Here is a 16,897-nt window from a genome sequence, read left to right as displayed (position 1 = left end):
GTGAGGAAGATGCAATAAGGCTGCAGGGTGACTTGGACAGGTTGTGTGAGTGGGCGGATACATGGCAGATGCAGTTTAATGTAGATAAGTGTGAGGTTATTCACTTTGGAAGTAAGAATAGAAAGGCAGATTATTATCTGAATGGTGTCAAGTTAGGAGGAGGGGGAGTTCAACGAGATCTGGGTGTCCTAGTGCATCAGTCAATGAAAGGAAGCATGCAGGTACAGCAGGCAGTGAAGAAAGTCAATGGAATGTTGGCCTTCGTAACAAGAGGAGTTGAGTATAGGAGCAAAGAGGTCCTTCTACAGTTGTACCGGGCCCTGGTGAGACCGCACCTGGAGTACTGTGTGCAGTTTTGGTCTCCAAATTTGAGGAAGGATATTCTTGCTATGGAGGGCGTGCAGCGTAGGTTCACTAGGTTAATTCCCGGAATGGCGGGACTGTCGTATGTTGAAAGGCTGGAGCGATTGGGCTTGTATACACTGGAATTTAGGATGAGGGGGGATCTTATTGAAACATATAAGATAATTAGGGGATTGGACACATTAGAGGCAGGAAACATGTTCCCAATGTTGGGGGAGTCCAGAACAAGGGGCCACAGTTTAAGAATAAGGGGTAGGCCATTTAGAACGGAGATGAGGAAGAACTTTTTCAGTCAGAGAGTGGTGAAGGTGTGGAATTCTCTGCCAGTTCGTTGGATGCTTTCAAGAGAGAGCTGGATAGAGCTCTTAAGGATAGCGGAGTGAGGGGGTATGGGGAGAAGGCAGGAACGGGGTACTGATTGAGAATGATCAGCCATGATCGCATTGAATGGCGGTGCTGGCTCGAAGGGCTGAATGGCCTACTCCTGCACCTATTGTCTATTGTCTATTGTCTATTGAACTAAACAATACTATGTAAGAAAGACAATGGTGTTCTGGGTAGACAATAGACAAAGACAATAGGTGCAGGAGTAGGCCATTCAATGTGATCATGGCTGATGCAATCAGTACCCCGTTCCTGCCTTCTCCCCATACCCCCTGACTCCGCTATCCTTAAGAACTCTATCTAGCTCTCTCTTGAATGCATTCAGAGAATTGGCCTCCACTGCCTTCTGATGCAGAGAATTCCACAGATTCACAACTCTCTGACTGAAAAGCGTTTTCCTCATCTCCGTTCTAAATGGCCTACCCCTTATTCTTAAACTGTGGCCCCTTGTTCTGTACTCCCCCAACATTGGGAACATGTTTCCTGCCTCTGTAGACGATAAGGCAATAGGGTAAGGCAATTGCCTCAACTCTTAGGGCGGCACGGTGGTGCAGCGGTAGAGCTACTGCCTTACAGCGCTAGAGACCTGGATTCGATCCTGACCACGGGTGCTGTCTGTGCGGAGTTTGTACGGTTCTTCCCGTGACCATGTGGGTTTTCTCCGGGTGCTCCGGTCTCCTCCCACACTCCAAAGAAGTACAGGTTTGTAGGTTAATTGGTTCGGTATACTTGTAAATTGTCTCTCGTGTGTGTAGGATAGTGTTCGTGTACGGGGAACGCTGGGTCCAAGAACCTGTTGCCGGGCTGTGTCTCAAAACTAAACTAAGTGTATTGAGGAATGTCAGTGCAGCCGTCTATGGAAGGGTCTGAGGACTTGCCTAATTTTTGATTTCTTGTGTTCCAGTTCCAGAACCAGCAGAAAACACAGCACAGCAGCCAGGAATGAATGAGAATGTACCGCCTTCTACAAACAGCAGTGCCAGCGGAGGTCTGACAGCCATTCCCCAGCCCAACCCTGCCAAACCCTGGCGGAGCAAGTCCCTCAATGCCAAGCACACTGCCACGTCTTCCATGTTATCCGTGAAGCAGCCCCAAGCCGAGGCGCCCAAGCCCCCGGTTGACGCCGCCGCCAAGGCCGGTGCCAACAGCCAGAAGTCCATGCTGGAGAAGCTAAAGCTGTTCAGCAGCAAAGGTGGCTCCAAGGCCGCTGGAGTCAACCCGGAGATCTCAGGGCCTCGCGAGGGCGGCTCCGAGAGGCCGGACCATGCCCCCAAGAGCGAGGACGCCCAGCAGGCGGACAGCCCGGCCAAGTGCCTCGGTGGCCTCGCGCCACCCTCCAACAGCCCGAAGATTGCACTCAAGGGCATCGCTCAAAGGACCATCAGCCGGGCGCTGAACAATAAGAAAAACTCGCCCAAGGCCAACGAGAAGGAGAAGGAGAAGCTGAAGGAGAAAGAGAAGGACAAAGGGAAGGAGGTCTCCAAGAGGGCGTCGGTGACGGACAAAGTTGAGGCGGAGAAGGAGGTCAGAGAGGAGCCGCAGGTTGCCGCTTCGGAAATGCCAAAAAAGTCGTCCAAGATCTCCAGCTTGATTCCAAAAGGCGGGAAGCTGAGTGGGGCCAAGAAAGACCTGCCCGCGCCTCAGCAGAGCGGGATACCAAAGCCAGGGCTCAAAACCTCCGCCGGGAAGTCTACGGGCGCCCCGGCTCCGGCGAAGGAGGGCGAGAGGCCGCGCAGTGGGAAGCTGGGCGCCGGCGTGGCGCTGCAGAAGGCCCAGCTGGACAGCATGAACTCCAGCTCCAGCAGCTTGGCCTCGTCGGAGGGGAAGGGGGCCGGGGGGACTCCACCGGCCGGCAGCGGCAGCGGCTGCTCGCAGATCGCCACCACCGTCAGCACAACCCAAACCACAGTCAGTGTACAGCTACCTCACCCACAACAGCAATACAACCACCCCAACACTGCCACCGTCGCTCCCTTCATGTACAGGTACGTCCCGCGGCTGTGACTTTAGAAAACATATACACATTCTTAAGGGATTGGACAGGCTAGATGCACGAAAAATGTTCCCCGTGTTGGGGGAGTCCAGAACCAGGGGGGGTCACAGTTTAAGAATAGCGGAGTCAGGGGGTATGGGGAGAAGGCAGCAACGGGGTACTGATTGAGAATGATCAGCCATGATCACATTGAATGGCGGTGCTGGCTCTAAGGGCCGAATGGCCTCCTGCACCTATTGTATATTGTCTATTGTAAGAATAAGGGGTAGGCCATTTACGACTGAGATGAGGAAAAACTCTTTCACCCAGAGAGTTGTGAATCTGTGGAATTCTCTGCCACAGAAGGCAGTGGAGGCCAACTCACTAGATGTTTTCACGACTGAGTTAGATATAGCTCTTAGGGCGAACGGAATCAAGGGGTATGGGGAGAAAGCAGGAACGGGGTACTGATTTAGAACGATAAGCCATGTTCATATTGAATGGCGGTGCTGGCTCGAAGGGCTGAATGGCCTGGCTCCTGCACTTATTTGCTATGTTTCTATGTCCCAATCATTCCACAACACTTCATTGTCACATGTACCCAGGTACCGTGAAATGCTTTGTTTTAGCATGCATCCCAGTAAAATCGTGCAACAGATCTCATTTGGGCAGTAGATAGACACAAAAAGCTGGGGCAACTCAGCGGGACAGGCAGCATCTCTGGAGAGAAGGAATGGGTGACGTCTCGGGTCGAGACCCTTCTTCAGGCTGGTGTCAGGGGGAGTGGGCGGTGCATAGAAGAGGAATTGTATAGATAAGGAGGTGCAAGGAGTGAAAACAGAACCAAGGGAATGGAGATCAAGGAAAACGTAGAATGGATCGTTGTTAGGGGAGAAGGTAACAACAAAGCAAACTGAGATAAAATGTAGTTGGAGATAGGACCTTGACCTGTGAGACTGGTCTTAGTTTTGTAACCATGCGGCAATTCTCCAGAGGGATTGGTGCAATGTGGTGTCTGACCCCGGTCAACAGGACTGCGGTCCTGAACTCGTTCCATTAGCTGCAAACCATCTCGTTCAGCTCCATTGTTTACAAAAAAAAATATCTCTTTAAGTTCAGCTTCAGTTCAACGTTAAAATGAAGATTTCCTTCACTTTACGGTGTCAGGAATTTGTCAGAATTAAGATAAAATGCAGTGAATTGCCCTTGGAATTGTTTAAACAAGTATCTAGAAAGATGAAGGAATGCAATACTGAAAATTCCCTTTGCAGAATTATTGCCTTGTTGTGAAATGATTGGTATGGAAGTTAGTTGTTGAGGTTTAACTCCAGCAGTAATAACTTTTGCACGATTTGGAAATTGTTTATTCAGAACAAAATTGAGATGAAATATGATTCCATCGGGACTATTTTCGTGACCCAGCGATGATTTTTAACATCAGGTTTGCTGCATAAGGAAGTGTCAAGTAGGCCTTTGTAGGAAGGAACTGCAGATGCCGGTTTGCACTGAAGATAGGCACAAAATGCTGGAGTGGAAAATGGAACTGAAATGAATACAATGAAACTGAAATGGAATAGATCGGATAAATGCACAGAGTGACTTGCCCAGAGTAGGTAGGGGAATCGAGAACCAGAGGACATAGGTTTAAGGTGAAGGGGGGAAGATTTAATAGGAATCTGACGGGTAGTTTTTTCACACAAAGGGTGGTGTTTGTATGGAACGAGCTGCCAGAGGAGATAGTTGAGGCAGGGATTATTGCAATGTTTAAGAAACAATTAGACAGGTACATGGATAGTATAAGAAAATAACTGCAGATGCTGGTACAAATCGATTTATTCACAAAATGCTGGAGTAACTCAGCAGGTCAGGCAGCATCTCGGGAGAGAAGGAATGGGTGACGTTTCGGGTCGAGACCCTTCTTCAGACTGATGTCGGGGGTGGGACAAAGGAAGGATATAGGTGGAGACAGGAAGATAGAGGGAGATCTGGGAAGGAGGAGGGGAAGGGGGGGACAGAGGAGCTATCTGAAGTTGGAGAAGTCGACGTTCATACCACCGGGCCGCAAACTGCCCAGGCGAAATATGAGGTGCTGCTCCTCCAATTTCCGGCGGGCCTCACTATGGCACTGGAGGAGGCCCATGACAGAGAGGTCAGACTGGGAATGGGAGGGGGAGTTGAAGTGCTGGGCCACCGGGAGATCAGTGGCGTTAATGCGGACCGAGCGCAGGTGTTCAGCGAAGCGATCGCCGAGCCTGCGCTTGGTTTCGCCGATATAGATGAGTTGACATCTAGAGCAGCGGATGCAATAGATGAGGTTGGAGGAGGTGCAGGTGAACCTCTGTCTCACCTGGAAAGAATGTTTGGGTCCTTTGATGGAGTTGAGGGGGGAGGTAAAGGGACAGGTGTTGCATCTCGTGCGGTTGCAAGGGAAAGTGCCCGGGGTTAGGGTGGTTTGGGTAGGAAGGGACGAGTGGACCAGGGAGTTGCGGAGGGAACGGTCTCTGCGGAATGCAGAGAGGGGAGGGGATGGGAAGATATGGCCAGTGGTGGGGTCCTGTTGTAGGTGACGGAAATGTTGGTGGATGATATGTTGGATCCGCTGGCTGGTGGGGTGGAAGGTGAGAACGAGGGGGATCCTGTCCTTGTTGCGAGTGGGGGGATGGGGAGCAAGAGCGGAGCTGCGGGATGTAGAAGAGACCCTAGTGAGAGCCTCATCTATAATGGAGGAGGGGAAGCCCCGTTTTCTGAAAAACGAGGACATCTCGGAAGCCCTAGTCTGAAACACCTCATCCCGGGCACAGATGCGGCGTAGACGGAGGAATTGGGAGTAGGGGATAGACTTTTTGCAGGGGACCGGGTGGGAAGAAGTGTAGTCCAGATAGCTGTGCGAGTCGGTGGGCTTGTAATAAATGTCCGTCACTAATTTTTCTCCTGTGATGGAGATGGTGAGGTCCAGAAACGGGAGGGAGATGTCAGAGATAGTCCAGGTATATTTAAGGGCAGGATGGAAATTGGAGGTGAAGTGTATAAAGTCAGTGAGTTCTGCATGGGTGCAAGAGGTAGCACCAATGCAGTCGTCGATGTAGCGGAGGTAGAGTTCGGGGATGGGGCCAGTGTACGTCTGGAACAGGGATTGTTCGACGTACCCGACAAAGAGGCAGGCGTAGCTAGGGCCCATGCGAGTGCCCATAGCTACGCCTCTGGTTTGGAGGAAGTGGGAGGAGTCAAAGGAGAAGTTATTGAGGGTAAGAACCAGCTCTGCTAGGCGGAGGAGAGTGTTGGTCGATGGGGATTGGCTGGTTCTACGGTCGAGGAAGAAACGGAGGGCTTCGAGACCATCCTTGTGGGGGATGGAAGTGTAGAGTGACTGGACATCCATGGTGAAAATGAGGGAGTGGGGGCCTGGGAACCGGAAGTTATCCAGGAGATGGAGAGCGTGTGAGGTGTCTTGGACGTAGGTGGGGAGGGATTTGACCAGGGGGGATAGGATGGAGTCGAGGTAGGTAGAGATAAGTTCGGTGGGGCATGAGCAGGCAGAGACAATGGGTCTGCCGGGACAATTATGTTTGTGGATTTTGGGTAGGAGGTAGAATCGGGCCGTGCGGGGCTGGGGAACTATGAGATTGGAGGCACTGAGGGGTAGTTCGCCGGAGTTGGTGAGGTCGGTGATGGTGCTGCTGATGAAGGTCTGGTGTTCATCGGTGGGGTCATGGTCCAGGGATAGGTAGGAAGAGGTGTCTGATAGTTGTCGTCTGGCCTCGGTGCGGTAGAGGTCAGCACGCCAGACTACCACAGCCCCTCCCTTGTCAGCGGGTTTAATTATTAAGTCCGGGTTGTTGCGGAGTGAGTTGAGGGCTGCACGTTCAGGAGGGGAGAGGTTAGAGTTAGTCAGGGGGGTGGAAAATTTGAGGCGGCCGATGTCACGCCGGCAGTTTGAAATAAAAAGTTCTAGTGGGGGTAGTAGGCCATACTGGGGGGTAAAAGTGGAGGGGGTCCGTTGGAGACGGGAGAAGGGGTCATCAGTGCGGGGTCGGGACTCCTTACCATGGTAAAAGGCTCGGAGGCGGAGGCGGCGGAAGAAGAGCTCCACGTCATGGCGGACGCGGAACTCGTTGATGTGGGGGCGGAGGGGAACAAAGGTAAGGCCTCTGCTGAGGACAGACCGTTCGGTGTCTGAAAGGGGGAGGTCAGGGGGGATGGTGAACACCCGGCAATGGTGGGGGTTGGGGTCGGATGGAGGCAGGGGGGCAGGTGGAGGGGATGTATGGTGGGGGGGTGGTGGGTTAGCTGGGCAGAGGGGGGCATGAGGACCGATGTGGGGAGTACTGGGGGTCGCCTGGCTGGAGGGGGAAGGGGGAGACCCAGTGGAACCCCTGCTGCTGTTACCTGTAGTAGAGGGTGGGCAGTAGGACCCAGCAGTGCTGAAGGGCTCTGCCTGGTGGGGGCTGTGGGCCCAGCGCGGTGTGTGTGAGCCAGGTGGAGCTGCAGCCTGTTGTTGGTCCCGGGGGTTTGGATAGGACAGGTTTGGAAGGATATGGGCCAAATGCAGGCAGGTGGGACTAGTGTAGATGGGGCATGTTAGTCGGTGTGGGCAGGTTGGGCCAAAGGGCCTGTTTTGGGCAGGTTCGGCCGAAGGGCCTGTTTCCACGCTGTATCACTCTATGACTCTGTAATACCACGAGCATAAATTCAGTTTTTTTGCTTTTGCTTCAAAATAAAGTTTACTTGTACTTGTCTCAGGTACATAAGCATTATTGGTGAGGTCACCATTTAATATCCATCCTTGAGAAGGTGAGGAAGCTTAGAATCATAGATTCATGCAGCGTGGAAACGGGCCTTTCGGCCCAACTTGCCCACACCGACCAACATGCCCCATCTACACTCGTCCCACCTGCCAGAGTTTGCCCCATATCCCTCCAAACCTGTCCCATCCATGTACCCGTCTAATTGTTACTTAAACATTGCAATAGTCCCTGCCTCGACTACCTCCTCTCTCAGCTCGTTCCATACACCCACCACCCGTTGGCCAAATGACAAAGGTGATCTGACAGTGTTGTTGAGTGGGGAATTCCAGCATTTAGTCCCAGAATGGTGAAAGAACAATGAGATATTCCTCAATCAGGATGTTACGTGACATGGAGGAGAACCTCCAAGTGTTGGGTTTCCAATGACCTCCAGTCTTCCACAGGTGGTAAGAGTGGTGGCTTTGCGGAGGCACTGTCAAAAAGTGAAGCTTTAAGAAAATGTACCAAGTGCCCTTAATTTACCTTGCCCGCAATGTCTTTGTAAGTGACCGAAACAAAACCCTTCCTCTCCTCGTCATCCTGCCAAGACTTTGTGCTGCTCCAATGGCTGTTCAGTTCTCACACGGTGAGCAACCAATTTGGAGCAGCTCCCAGTCCTCCCTGCAGCTGCCTCTCCCGACCTCATTATCTTCTCTTTACTGGCAAAAGGCAGAGGCAAGGCCCGCACGGGGGAGATAAAACAGAAACAGCCCGGGAATTGTTGAGCAATAGCGGGTAAGGTGCAAGGGGTGGATTGGTAAGAGTCCATTCACAGTAGTCAGAAAGGCAGAAGATGCAAAATGAAACGGTTGCGCAGGAAAAAAAAGGAGACTGAAAGACAAAGGGAAAAGCAACTGGAATCGAAATATCATCAAGTGTGTGGGAAGGAACTGCAGATGCTGGTTTACACCGAAGATAGACATAAAAAAGCTGGAGTAACTCAGCGGGACAGGTAGCATCTCTGTAGATAAGGGATGGATGGAGACCCTTCTTCATATATGTGTATATATATATGAGAGATAACCTATATACTAAAACTCCTGTTTGTTTGTTTGTTCCTGAACTACAGCCAAAACGGTACACGATAGCGCGACAATTTTAGGCCCACCTTACTCACCGTTGTCCCTTTGGTGGTAATGGAAGAAGTTTCATTGAAATTGGTGTTAGATTTTTAAAGTTATTCACATTTTAAAGTTTAAATCTATTTCCTAGGGAGGGAGGGAGGGAGGAGGGAGGAGGGAGGATAAGGGGGGTTGAGGGGGATGGAGTGGGGGTGAAGGGGGAGGGGGTGAGGGGGGAGGAGAGGGTGGTGCACCAATGCAGGAGAGGTTTGGGCCCAACGGGTCCACTTGGTCTAGTATATAAATATAATCAACCTGTTAACAAAAGTCAAATAGTCTGTGCATTAGATGTTATTTTGAAATTGTATGGATTTAACTTCTCAACTATAGAATCTGTTCAATCCATGGAGTGAAACTAAATGAATTGCATGGTGCTAGTGACTTTGCGTGCTAGCAATGGACCTACCTCTGGTTCAGTGCATTTTTCTGTTTCTGTACGATTACTTCATAAGGGACCGATCAATTATGCAGAGGACTGCTCTGCACACCATTAAAGCAGGTTTATATTTGCACTGCCTTGTTTTTTAGGTCACAGACAGACAATGAAGGAAATGTAATGACTGAATCCGGCATGGCTGGAGTGAACATGGATACCGTTCTCTACAGCAAAAACGGACAACCCTGCATCGAAGAACTGCCTGGTATGTAAACCCAGCTTTTACATTAACCGAAAAGACGCCTTGTTATAAACTGCGAAGCTTTGTTAACGTACAATTTCATCTCTGTACTGTGACGCGGCCATGCATATTCTGGTCCTAATGATATTTGACTCCAAGTACCGTAACTTAGAGGCAGACCTCTATGTTGTACAGAAGATAGGCACAAAAATCTGGAGGTAACTCAGCGGGTCAGGCAGCATCTCTGGAGAGAAGGAATAGGTGACGTTTCGGGTCGGGACTGAGAGTTAAGGGAGAGGGAAACTAGAGGTATGGAAAGGAACACAGAACAAATGAATGAAAGGTATGCAAAAGGACAAATCAAAGCCAGCAACGAGGATCAAGGAAAGATGGAGGCCACAATGATTCATTGTTGGCTGTCGAGAAGGTGATACCGCGTGATACGGTGAAACTCAGCAGGACGACAATGAAACTAGTTCGACAACTAGGGTGGGGGCGGGATGGAGAGAGAGCGAATGCAAGGGTTACTTGAAGTTAGAAAAATCAATATACTGCTGAGTTGTAACCGGAGATACACACTAAAAGCTGGTGTAACTCAGCGGGACAGGCAGTATCTCTGGAGAGAAGGAATGGGTGACGTTTCGGGTCAAGACCCTTCTTCAGACTGGTTAGGGATAAGGGAAAGGAGAGATATAGGCGGTGATGCGGGGAGATAAAGAACGATGAATGAAAGATAGGCAATAAAGTGACGATGATAAAGGAAACAGGCCATTGTTAGCTGTTGGGTGAGAACAAGAAGCTGGTGCGACTTGGGTGGGGGCGGGATAGAGAGAGAGGGAATGCTGAGGCTACCTGAAGTGAGAGAAATCAAAGCTGGGCTGTAAGCTGCCCAAGCGAAATATGAGATGCTGTTCCTCCAATTTGTGTTTGTCCTCACACTGACAGTACCTTTGGACAAATAAAACATTGACAAATGCGACATTATTGATGCAGATTTTTTTACAGTTTACCTGTATGGCTGACTGTTATCATAAGCATATCGCAATTTGTGCTGCCTTTGCCGAAATATAATCAGTGTAGGTGTTCTCCTCATCCCTTCTCACACTGATTGTGTAAAGTGAAAGATTTCAAGCTTGTGTTGCCAAGTTTTTCAATTTATCAATGACTGGACCAAATATATTTCACCTCATAAGCCCGGACAATTTTTAGAGATGCTTTTCTTTGCATTTGTTTATTCCTCAGTCATTTCAGTTACAATTTGATTTATTGTCAGGTGTACCGAGATACAGTGAAAAGCTTTTGTTGTGAAAAGACAATACATGATTGCAATCGTGCCACAATCGAGTGTTTAGATACTTGATAAGGGAATAACATTTAGTGCAAGGTAAAGCCAGCAAAGTCCGATCAAGGATAGTCCGAGGGTCACCAATGAGGTAGATGGTAGTTCAGCACTGCTCTCTTTTTACGGTAGGATGGTTCAGTTGCCTGATAACAGCTGGGAGGAAACTGTCCCTGAATTACCTAGAGGTGTGTGTTTTCACACTTCTATACCTTTTGCCTGATCGGGAGAGGGGAGATGAGGGAGTGGCCATTCTATTGTTCTGAACTAATTTTGAAAGAAAGCCCTTTTCTGACTTCCCGAAGCTATTCTCGTTTGGACAGCTGCCACGGTCCTTTGGGGAGCTAGAATGAGAGCTGTGTGTTTGAGTATCAATATTTGCGGTGTTGCGCAGGCATGTGTTGGCATTTGCCAGGACATGTCCCCCGTACCAAACCCTCTCCGTGAGGCAACAGATTACCAACAGCAATACGCAATGGTTTTGCTGCAGAATCTCCCACTGCACTTGCGTTAAGCTGTGTAACGGCTGATGATGCCCAAGCTTTGTGCTGAAGGTTTTACTTCGCCATTTATGGTATTAAACAAAGGTACATAATTATTCAAGAAATGTGTAGGAAGGAAATGCAGATGCTGTGTTAAACCGAAGATTGACACGAAATACTGGAGAAGCATCTCTGGAGAGAAGGAATGGGTGACCTTTCTCAGAGATGCTGCCTGTCCCGCTGAGTTACTCCAGCATTTTGTGCCTATCTTCTTTTATTCAAAAAAACCTGTCTTACATGTCTAGTTAAAATGGCATCTAGCCTCACCATTGCTTTCCCTCAATTTCTCCATTTCATGCCTTGACCAAGATATTGTCTACCTGCTTCCAGTTCTTGTGTATAAAAAAGTTGATGTCTGTTGGTTTGTTGTTGATAATTAATCGTCACTCTTACTTGAGGCTTGATACTTAGTTCTGAGTCTAAATCTATGTATGGGGCAGTCAAACCTTCGAGTCATACAGCGTGGAAACAGGCCCTTTGGTCCAACTTGCCCACACTGACCAAGGTGCCCCATCTACACTAGTCCCATCTGCCTGTGTTTGGCCCATATCCCTCTAAACCTGTTTTCACACTGACCATTGACCACCCATTCAAACTATTTATTCACAGAATGCTGGAGCAACTCAGCAGGTCAGGCAGCATCTCAGGAGAGAAGGAATGGGTGACGTTTCGGGTCGGTTTCTCGACCCGACCCGGTCGGTTTCTCGACCCGAACCGTCACCCATTCCTTCTCTCCTGAGATGCTGCCTGACCTGCTGAGTTACTCCAGCATTCTGTGAATAAATACCTTCGATTTGTACCAGCATCTGCAGTTATTTTCTTATACTACCCATTCAAACTAGTTCTATATCATCCCACTTACCCATCCATTCCCTACACACGGGGCAGCTTCTTCAGAAGCCAAATAACCCGCACATCTCTGGGGTGTGGGAGGAATCTGGAGCACCCGGAGGAAACCCACGCGGTCACTGAGAGAACGTGCAAACACCAACCGGGCAGCACCAGAGACCTGGGTTCGATCCTGACCACGGGTGATGTCTGCATGGAATGTGTACATTCTCCTTGCGATTGCGTGGGTCTTCTCCGGGTGCTCCCATTTCCTCCCACACTCCAAAGACACGCAGGTTTGAAGGTTAATTGGATTCGGTAAGTTGTAAAATTGTCCCTAGTGTGTGTAGGTTAGTGTACAGGATGATCGTTGGTCGGCGCGGACTCGGTGGGCCAAAGGGCCTATTTCCGTGCGGTATCTCTAAACTCTAAACACCACACAGCCAACAGCCCAGATCAGGATTGAATCCGGGTCGCTGGCACTGTAAGGCAGCAGCTCTACCAGATAGACATAAAAAGCTGGAGTAACTCAGCGTGGACAGGCTACATCTATAGATAACATAGAACTAGTGTGAACGGGTTCACTTCAGAATCGACATGGAATCGGTGGGCCAAAGGGCATGTCTCCATTCTGCATCTTCAAATTAAACTCTAAACTAAATTAAGATAGACATAAAAAGCTGGAGTAACTCAGCGGGACAGGCAGCATCTCTGGAGAGAAGGAATGGGGGACGTTTCGGGTCGAGACCCTTCGGACGAGAGTACCAGATGTGCCACTGGCCCGCCCTATGTATTAATCCATTCAATTATAGATCATTAATACTGGTTTTTCATTGAACCGCGTGTTTCATTGATTTATTTAATTTAATTGAATTGCTAAATGTTTCCCCTTGGTTCTTTCTCAGTTAGCTTTCTGAGTGTTGCCATTGGGTCTACTTCTTTGCTTGTGCAGGGAGGGATTCAAATCCTACTATGGGCTTTGTCAGAAGCAGAGCGTTTATAATGGGTACTTGACAAGGCCCTCCGTTGTGTCCTGTTTTGTTCTCTGCCGCTGCCTTTGTCAACTGCGATTCAATGAGGAACCCTCCCCCTCTTCAGTTTGGCTTCGACAACAGCACGTTTCAAGTGGTGGAGGGGAAAGGGCTTTAGTAACACGCCAGTGTTTCTTGTAAGCAGAAGTAACAAAACACTAACCAGGCCAGTGCTGGTTGTTGGAACCCTCTCCTCCCACAGCCTGCAATGAAAGTCGATTTCATGACCCTAGCGATGCTAAATCCATGAGTGGGTAACTGATTTTTCATGTTTAAGTAGTATTGTGTTGGGATTTTATCAGAAGTGACATTAAACAGGAGAGTTACAAACCCAACTATATTCTGGACACTTCACTAACTACCTTCACCACCTTCCAAACTTCATAACAAAGTCATCACTGAATTGCAGTTCTCATTTTGTTTAGTTTAGTTTGAAGATACAGCGCGGAAACAGGCCCTTCGGCCCACCGAGTCCGCGCCGACCAGGGATCCCCGCACACTAACACTATCCAACACACACTAGGGACAAATTACAATTTTGCCAAGGCAATCAGCCTGCAAACCTGTACGTCTTTGGAGTGTGGGAGGAAACCAGATCTCCCGGGGGAAACCCACGCAGATCACGGGGGGGAAAAGTATAAACTCCGTATAGACAGCACTCGTAGTCAGGATCGAACCTGGGTCTCTGGCGTTGTGAGGCAGCAACTCTACCGCTGTGCCACCGTGCCGCATTTATTTTCAACAAAGAAGAAACTCTACAAGAAACGTTTAACGGAAGCAAACATAGTAATATTGGATAAGTCTCGACAGGTGTATTGTCTTCTGCAAATTCTGATGCTCTTCTGGAGATTCTACATAACTTTTGCTTTTATTTCCGTTCATCTTTGACTTGATCCAAAGAATACAAAGTTATCATTTTCCACCACTTCCTGTGGCACTGATTTTTAGTTGCAGTTGCTCTCGCCTAAATTAACACATGCCATGACTTTACGTTTGCAAATGCTAGGCTGGGCAATACTTCCCACAAGCAAAATACGCTTGACTCTAAAACCTACCCAGTGAAACTCTCAGATCCAGTGTGATTGGGAAAAGAAACTGCTCCATTAATCGATGTACTGTTCCTGGCGATAGGAATCCAATTCTACAAGAGAGAAAAAAATGTTTTCCGTGTCCCGCTCTCTGTGGCTGAATGGTGGGGGTTGGAGCTGGAGAAAGTTGGGATGTGGCTGTGTTGCTGCTTCAATGGAGCAGGGATTCAACGCATCAAAGGTAGTGAATGGATGTTTTGTACTCTGGACTTTGGCCAGCTCGTATTGTGTCGTTTTCTAGCTGTTTGTGCCATGGCAGGCATTGGGAGAAGACAAATAACAAGTGTGATAAAGGGAAACACCAGATGCATATTAAGCGGCACGGCGACTCAAAGCAGGGCTGAGTAATGACCAGAAGTTTTGTCAATAAGTTGTCCCCTTGTCCAAACGCACAACGGGCATCTATTTACCATCAGTCACTTTAAACGCCAGCGGAAAGAAAACGGGGAAAGAGAGACCAATCACTTCCAAGCAAAGTCGGCAGACCCAGCTGAAAGAATCGCTGCCGTCTTGAGCTGGAGCTGGAGGCTGTGGAGAACGATCGTGCCTGCATCATGAACAGCAAAGCTTAGTTCCATTGCCCGACAGGAACTTTATCCAGACGCAGAGGCACAGTCAGTGCGGTTTGCTTGGCGTTCGACAGTTTTAAGTATCTGTCCCTCAGGTTGCAGTAACCACCATTCGACTTGGATGAGTAATCAGAATAAAGAAGAGAATCTCAAGATAGACGTGCTGGAGCGACTCAGCGGGTCAGGCAGCATCACCGGAGAAAAAGGATAGGTGACGTTTGGGGTCGGGACCCTTTCTTCAGAGTTGTATTGTCCTCCTGAGAATGGATCGAACCAATGATGCAGGTCGCGTTCATACGTCTAAAAACGCTAACGTCTTTGGGGCCAGAACCAAAAGCAGCTCTCTGCCGGCTTGGAGTTCCAGCCAGCCCAAGAAAGAGTCCAGACCTCACTGCAGGCCAAGCAGGGGAGTAGCCGGGAAGTCACCCTCCTCTTCGGCGGAGCTGAAACCGTCCAGGGTTTTGAGGGAGACACTGGAATTGGAGAACGGACACTTGGGCCCAGGCAGGGGCGGGTCGCGAGCGAGCAGGATTCCTGCGTCCTGTGGACTGAAAGGCAGGGCGCAGGAACAGCGGAGCAAGCCGGGGTCGAGCCGGACCGCTCGTGAGAGAAACGTGCCGACGGGTAGAAGCGGTGAGATGTGTCAGGTGCATGTGCAGCACACGTGTGTGTGGGAAGGCATCGCACAGGTCAACGAGCAGACTCTGCTGACAATGCTGGACGCCTACCAAAACCTCAACAGTAAGTAGACCGCTGCTGCAAATCAAAGCGAGACCCAGAATCTTTGGTGCCCAGCAAATTGTCCGGTCGAAACTAATCGCCGTTTGTTTCTGCAGTCGGGTTTACATTTGTAGAGAGCTGTAGATGTGGCCCAGTCCGTCACACATTCTAGACTTTCCACCATCGAGGCCATGGGGTGAGGGCAGGAGAATGGGGTTGAGAGAAGAAGATAGATCTTGGACCAGAGGGCACAGCCTCAGAATTAAAGGACATTCCTTTAAGAAGGAGATGAGGAGCAATTTCTTTCGTCAGAGGGTGGTGAATCTGTGGAATTATTTGCCTCAGAAGGCTGTGGAGGCCGTCAATGGATATTTTTTAAGGCAGAGATAGATAGATTCTTGATTGGTAAGGGTTATGGGGAGAAGGCAGGAGAATGGGGTTAGGAAGGAGAGATTGATCAGCCATGATTGAATGGCAGAGTACACTTGATGGGCCGAATGGCCTAATTCTGTTCTTATCACATGACCTCATGACCATGTTTGAATGGCAGAATACACCTGATGGACCGAATGGCCTAATTCTGCTCCTAGAACTTATGAACATTGACTCCATCTACACCACACTGCCTCAGAAAAGCAGCCAACATAATCAAAGACTTTACCCACCCCGGCCATTCCTTCTCCCCGCTCCTGTCCGGCAGAAGGTACAGAAGCTTGAAAGTGTGTACCACCAGACTCAGGCACAGCTTCTCCCCCCTCTGTTCTCAGGCTTCTAAGTGGTCCTTCCACAAGCTAGGGTACTGTCCGATTCACCTCTACCCCATTGCGGACATCGGACTTTGTCTATGGAACTGATTCACTACAATGCTGAGAACTACATTCCGCACTCCGTATCTTCCCCTTTGCACTAAGTATTGAACAAGTGTTTGACTTGATTATATTTATGTATGGTATATGTGATCTGTTTGGATAGCAAGCAAAGCTGGTACACGTGACAGTAAAAAGCCTAAACTTAAACCCAATCCATTTGCGAGGAGTAAGAGTTGTTGGGGTTCATTTTTACGATACGATAGAATTTTATTTGTCCCAGGAGGGAAATTGGTCATAAATAGTCGTAAACCACAAGACACATGAAACACAAAATTAAAGTGAAGAGTGGAAAGTTCAGGATTGGGGATGTGCACAGATTGTGGGCGGGGTGGGGGATTATTAAATTACAATATTAAAACATTAGGGATAGGTACTTAAACTGTTCATGTGTATGGCCGAGCTTTCTGTACAGAAGGCTGAAGCGTAATGCACTAAATGCTATGCTGTAGCCATGAAGCACCATTGTAGACCATGCATTGAGTGATGTGGACATTGCAGGGCACCTCCACTCAACATTCAACTTATCTATTCCTCTCATGATTTTATACACCGCTACAAGATCACCCCCCAGCCTCTCGCACCGCAAGGAATAAAGTCCGCACCTGATCCATCTCTCCCTGTAGTTCGGGTCTTCGAGTCTTGGCAACGTCTTCGTAAACCTTCTCTCCAT

General features: G+C 49.1%; 1 protein-coding gene across 9 annotated transcripts in view; it reads left to right on the top strand.

Moving 5' to 3' along the window:
• Nucleotides 1-16,897, top strand: part of nav2a (neuron navigator 2a) — a 592,633-nt gene that overhangs the window by 377,312 nt on the left and 198,424 nt on the right. For 8 of the 9 annotated variants that reach the window (XM_078415513.1, XM_078415514.1, XM_078415510.1 and 5 more), the window contains 2 exons: nt 1,652-2,732; nt 9,153-9,265. In XM_078415513.1, coding sequence (XP_078271639.1) covers nt 1,652-2,732; nt 9,153-9,265 — 1,194 coding nt within the window. Of the gene's footprint in view, nt 1-1,651; nt 2,733-9,152; nt 9,266-15,237; nt 15,380-16,897 lie in introns of those variants that run through there. The other variant, XM_078415516.1, reaches the window with a different exon arrangement.

This window comes from Rhinoraja longicauda, chromosome 18, assembly GCF_053455715.1.
Source record: "Rhinoraja longicauda isolate Sanriku21f chromosome 18, sRhiLon1.1, whole genome shotgun sequence".
Classification (NCBI taxonomy): domain Eukaryota; kingdom Metazoa; phylum Chordata; class Chondrichthyes; order Rajiformes; family Arhynchobatidae; genus Rhinoraja; species Rhinoraja longicauda.
The sequence above is the reverse complement of the archived record's forward strand: the minus strand, read 5'-3'. Positions and strand labels throughout refer to the sequence as shown.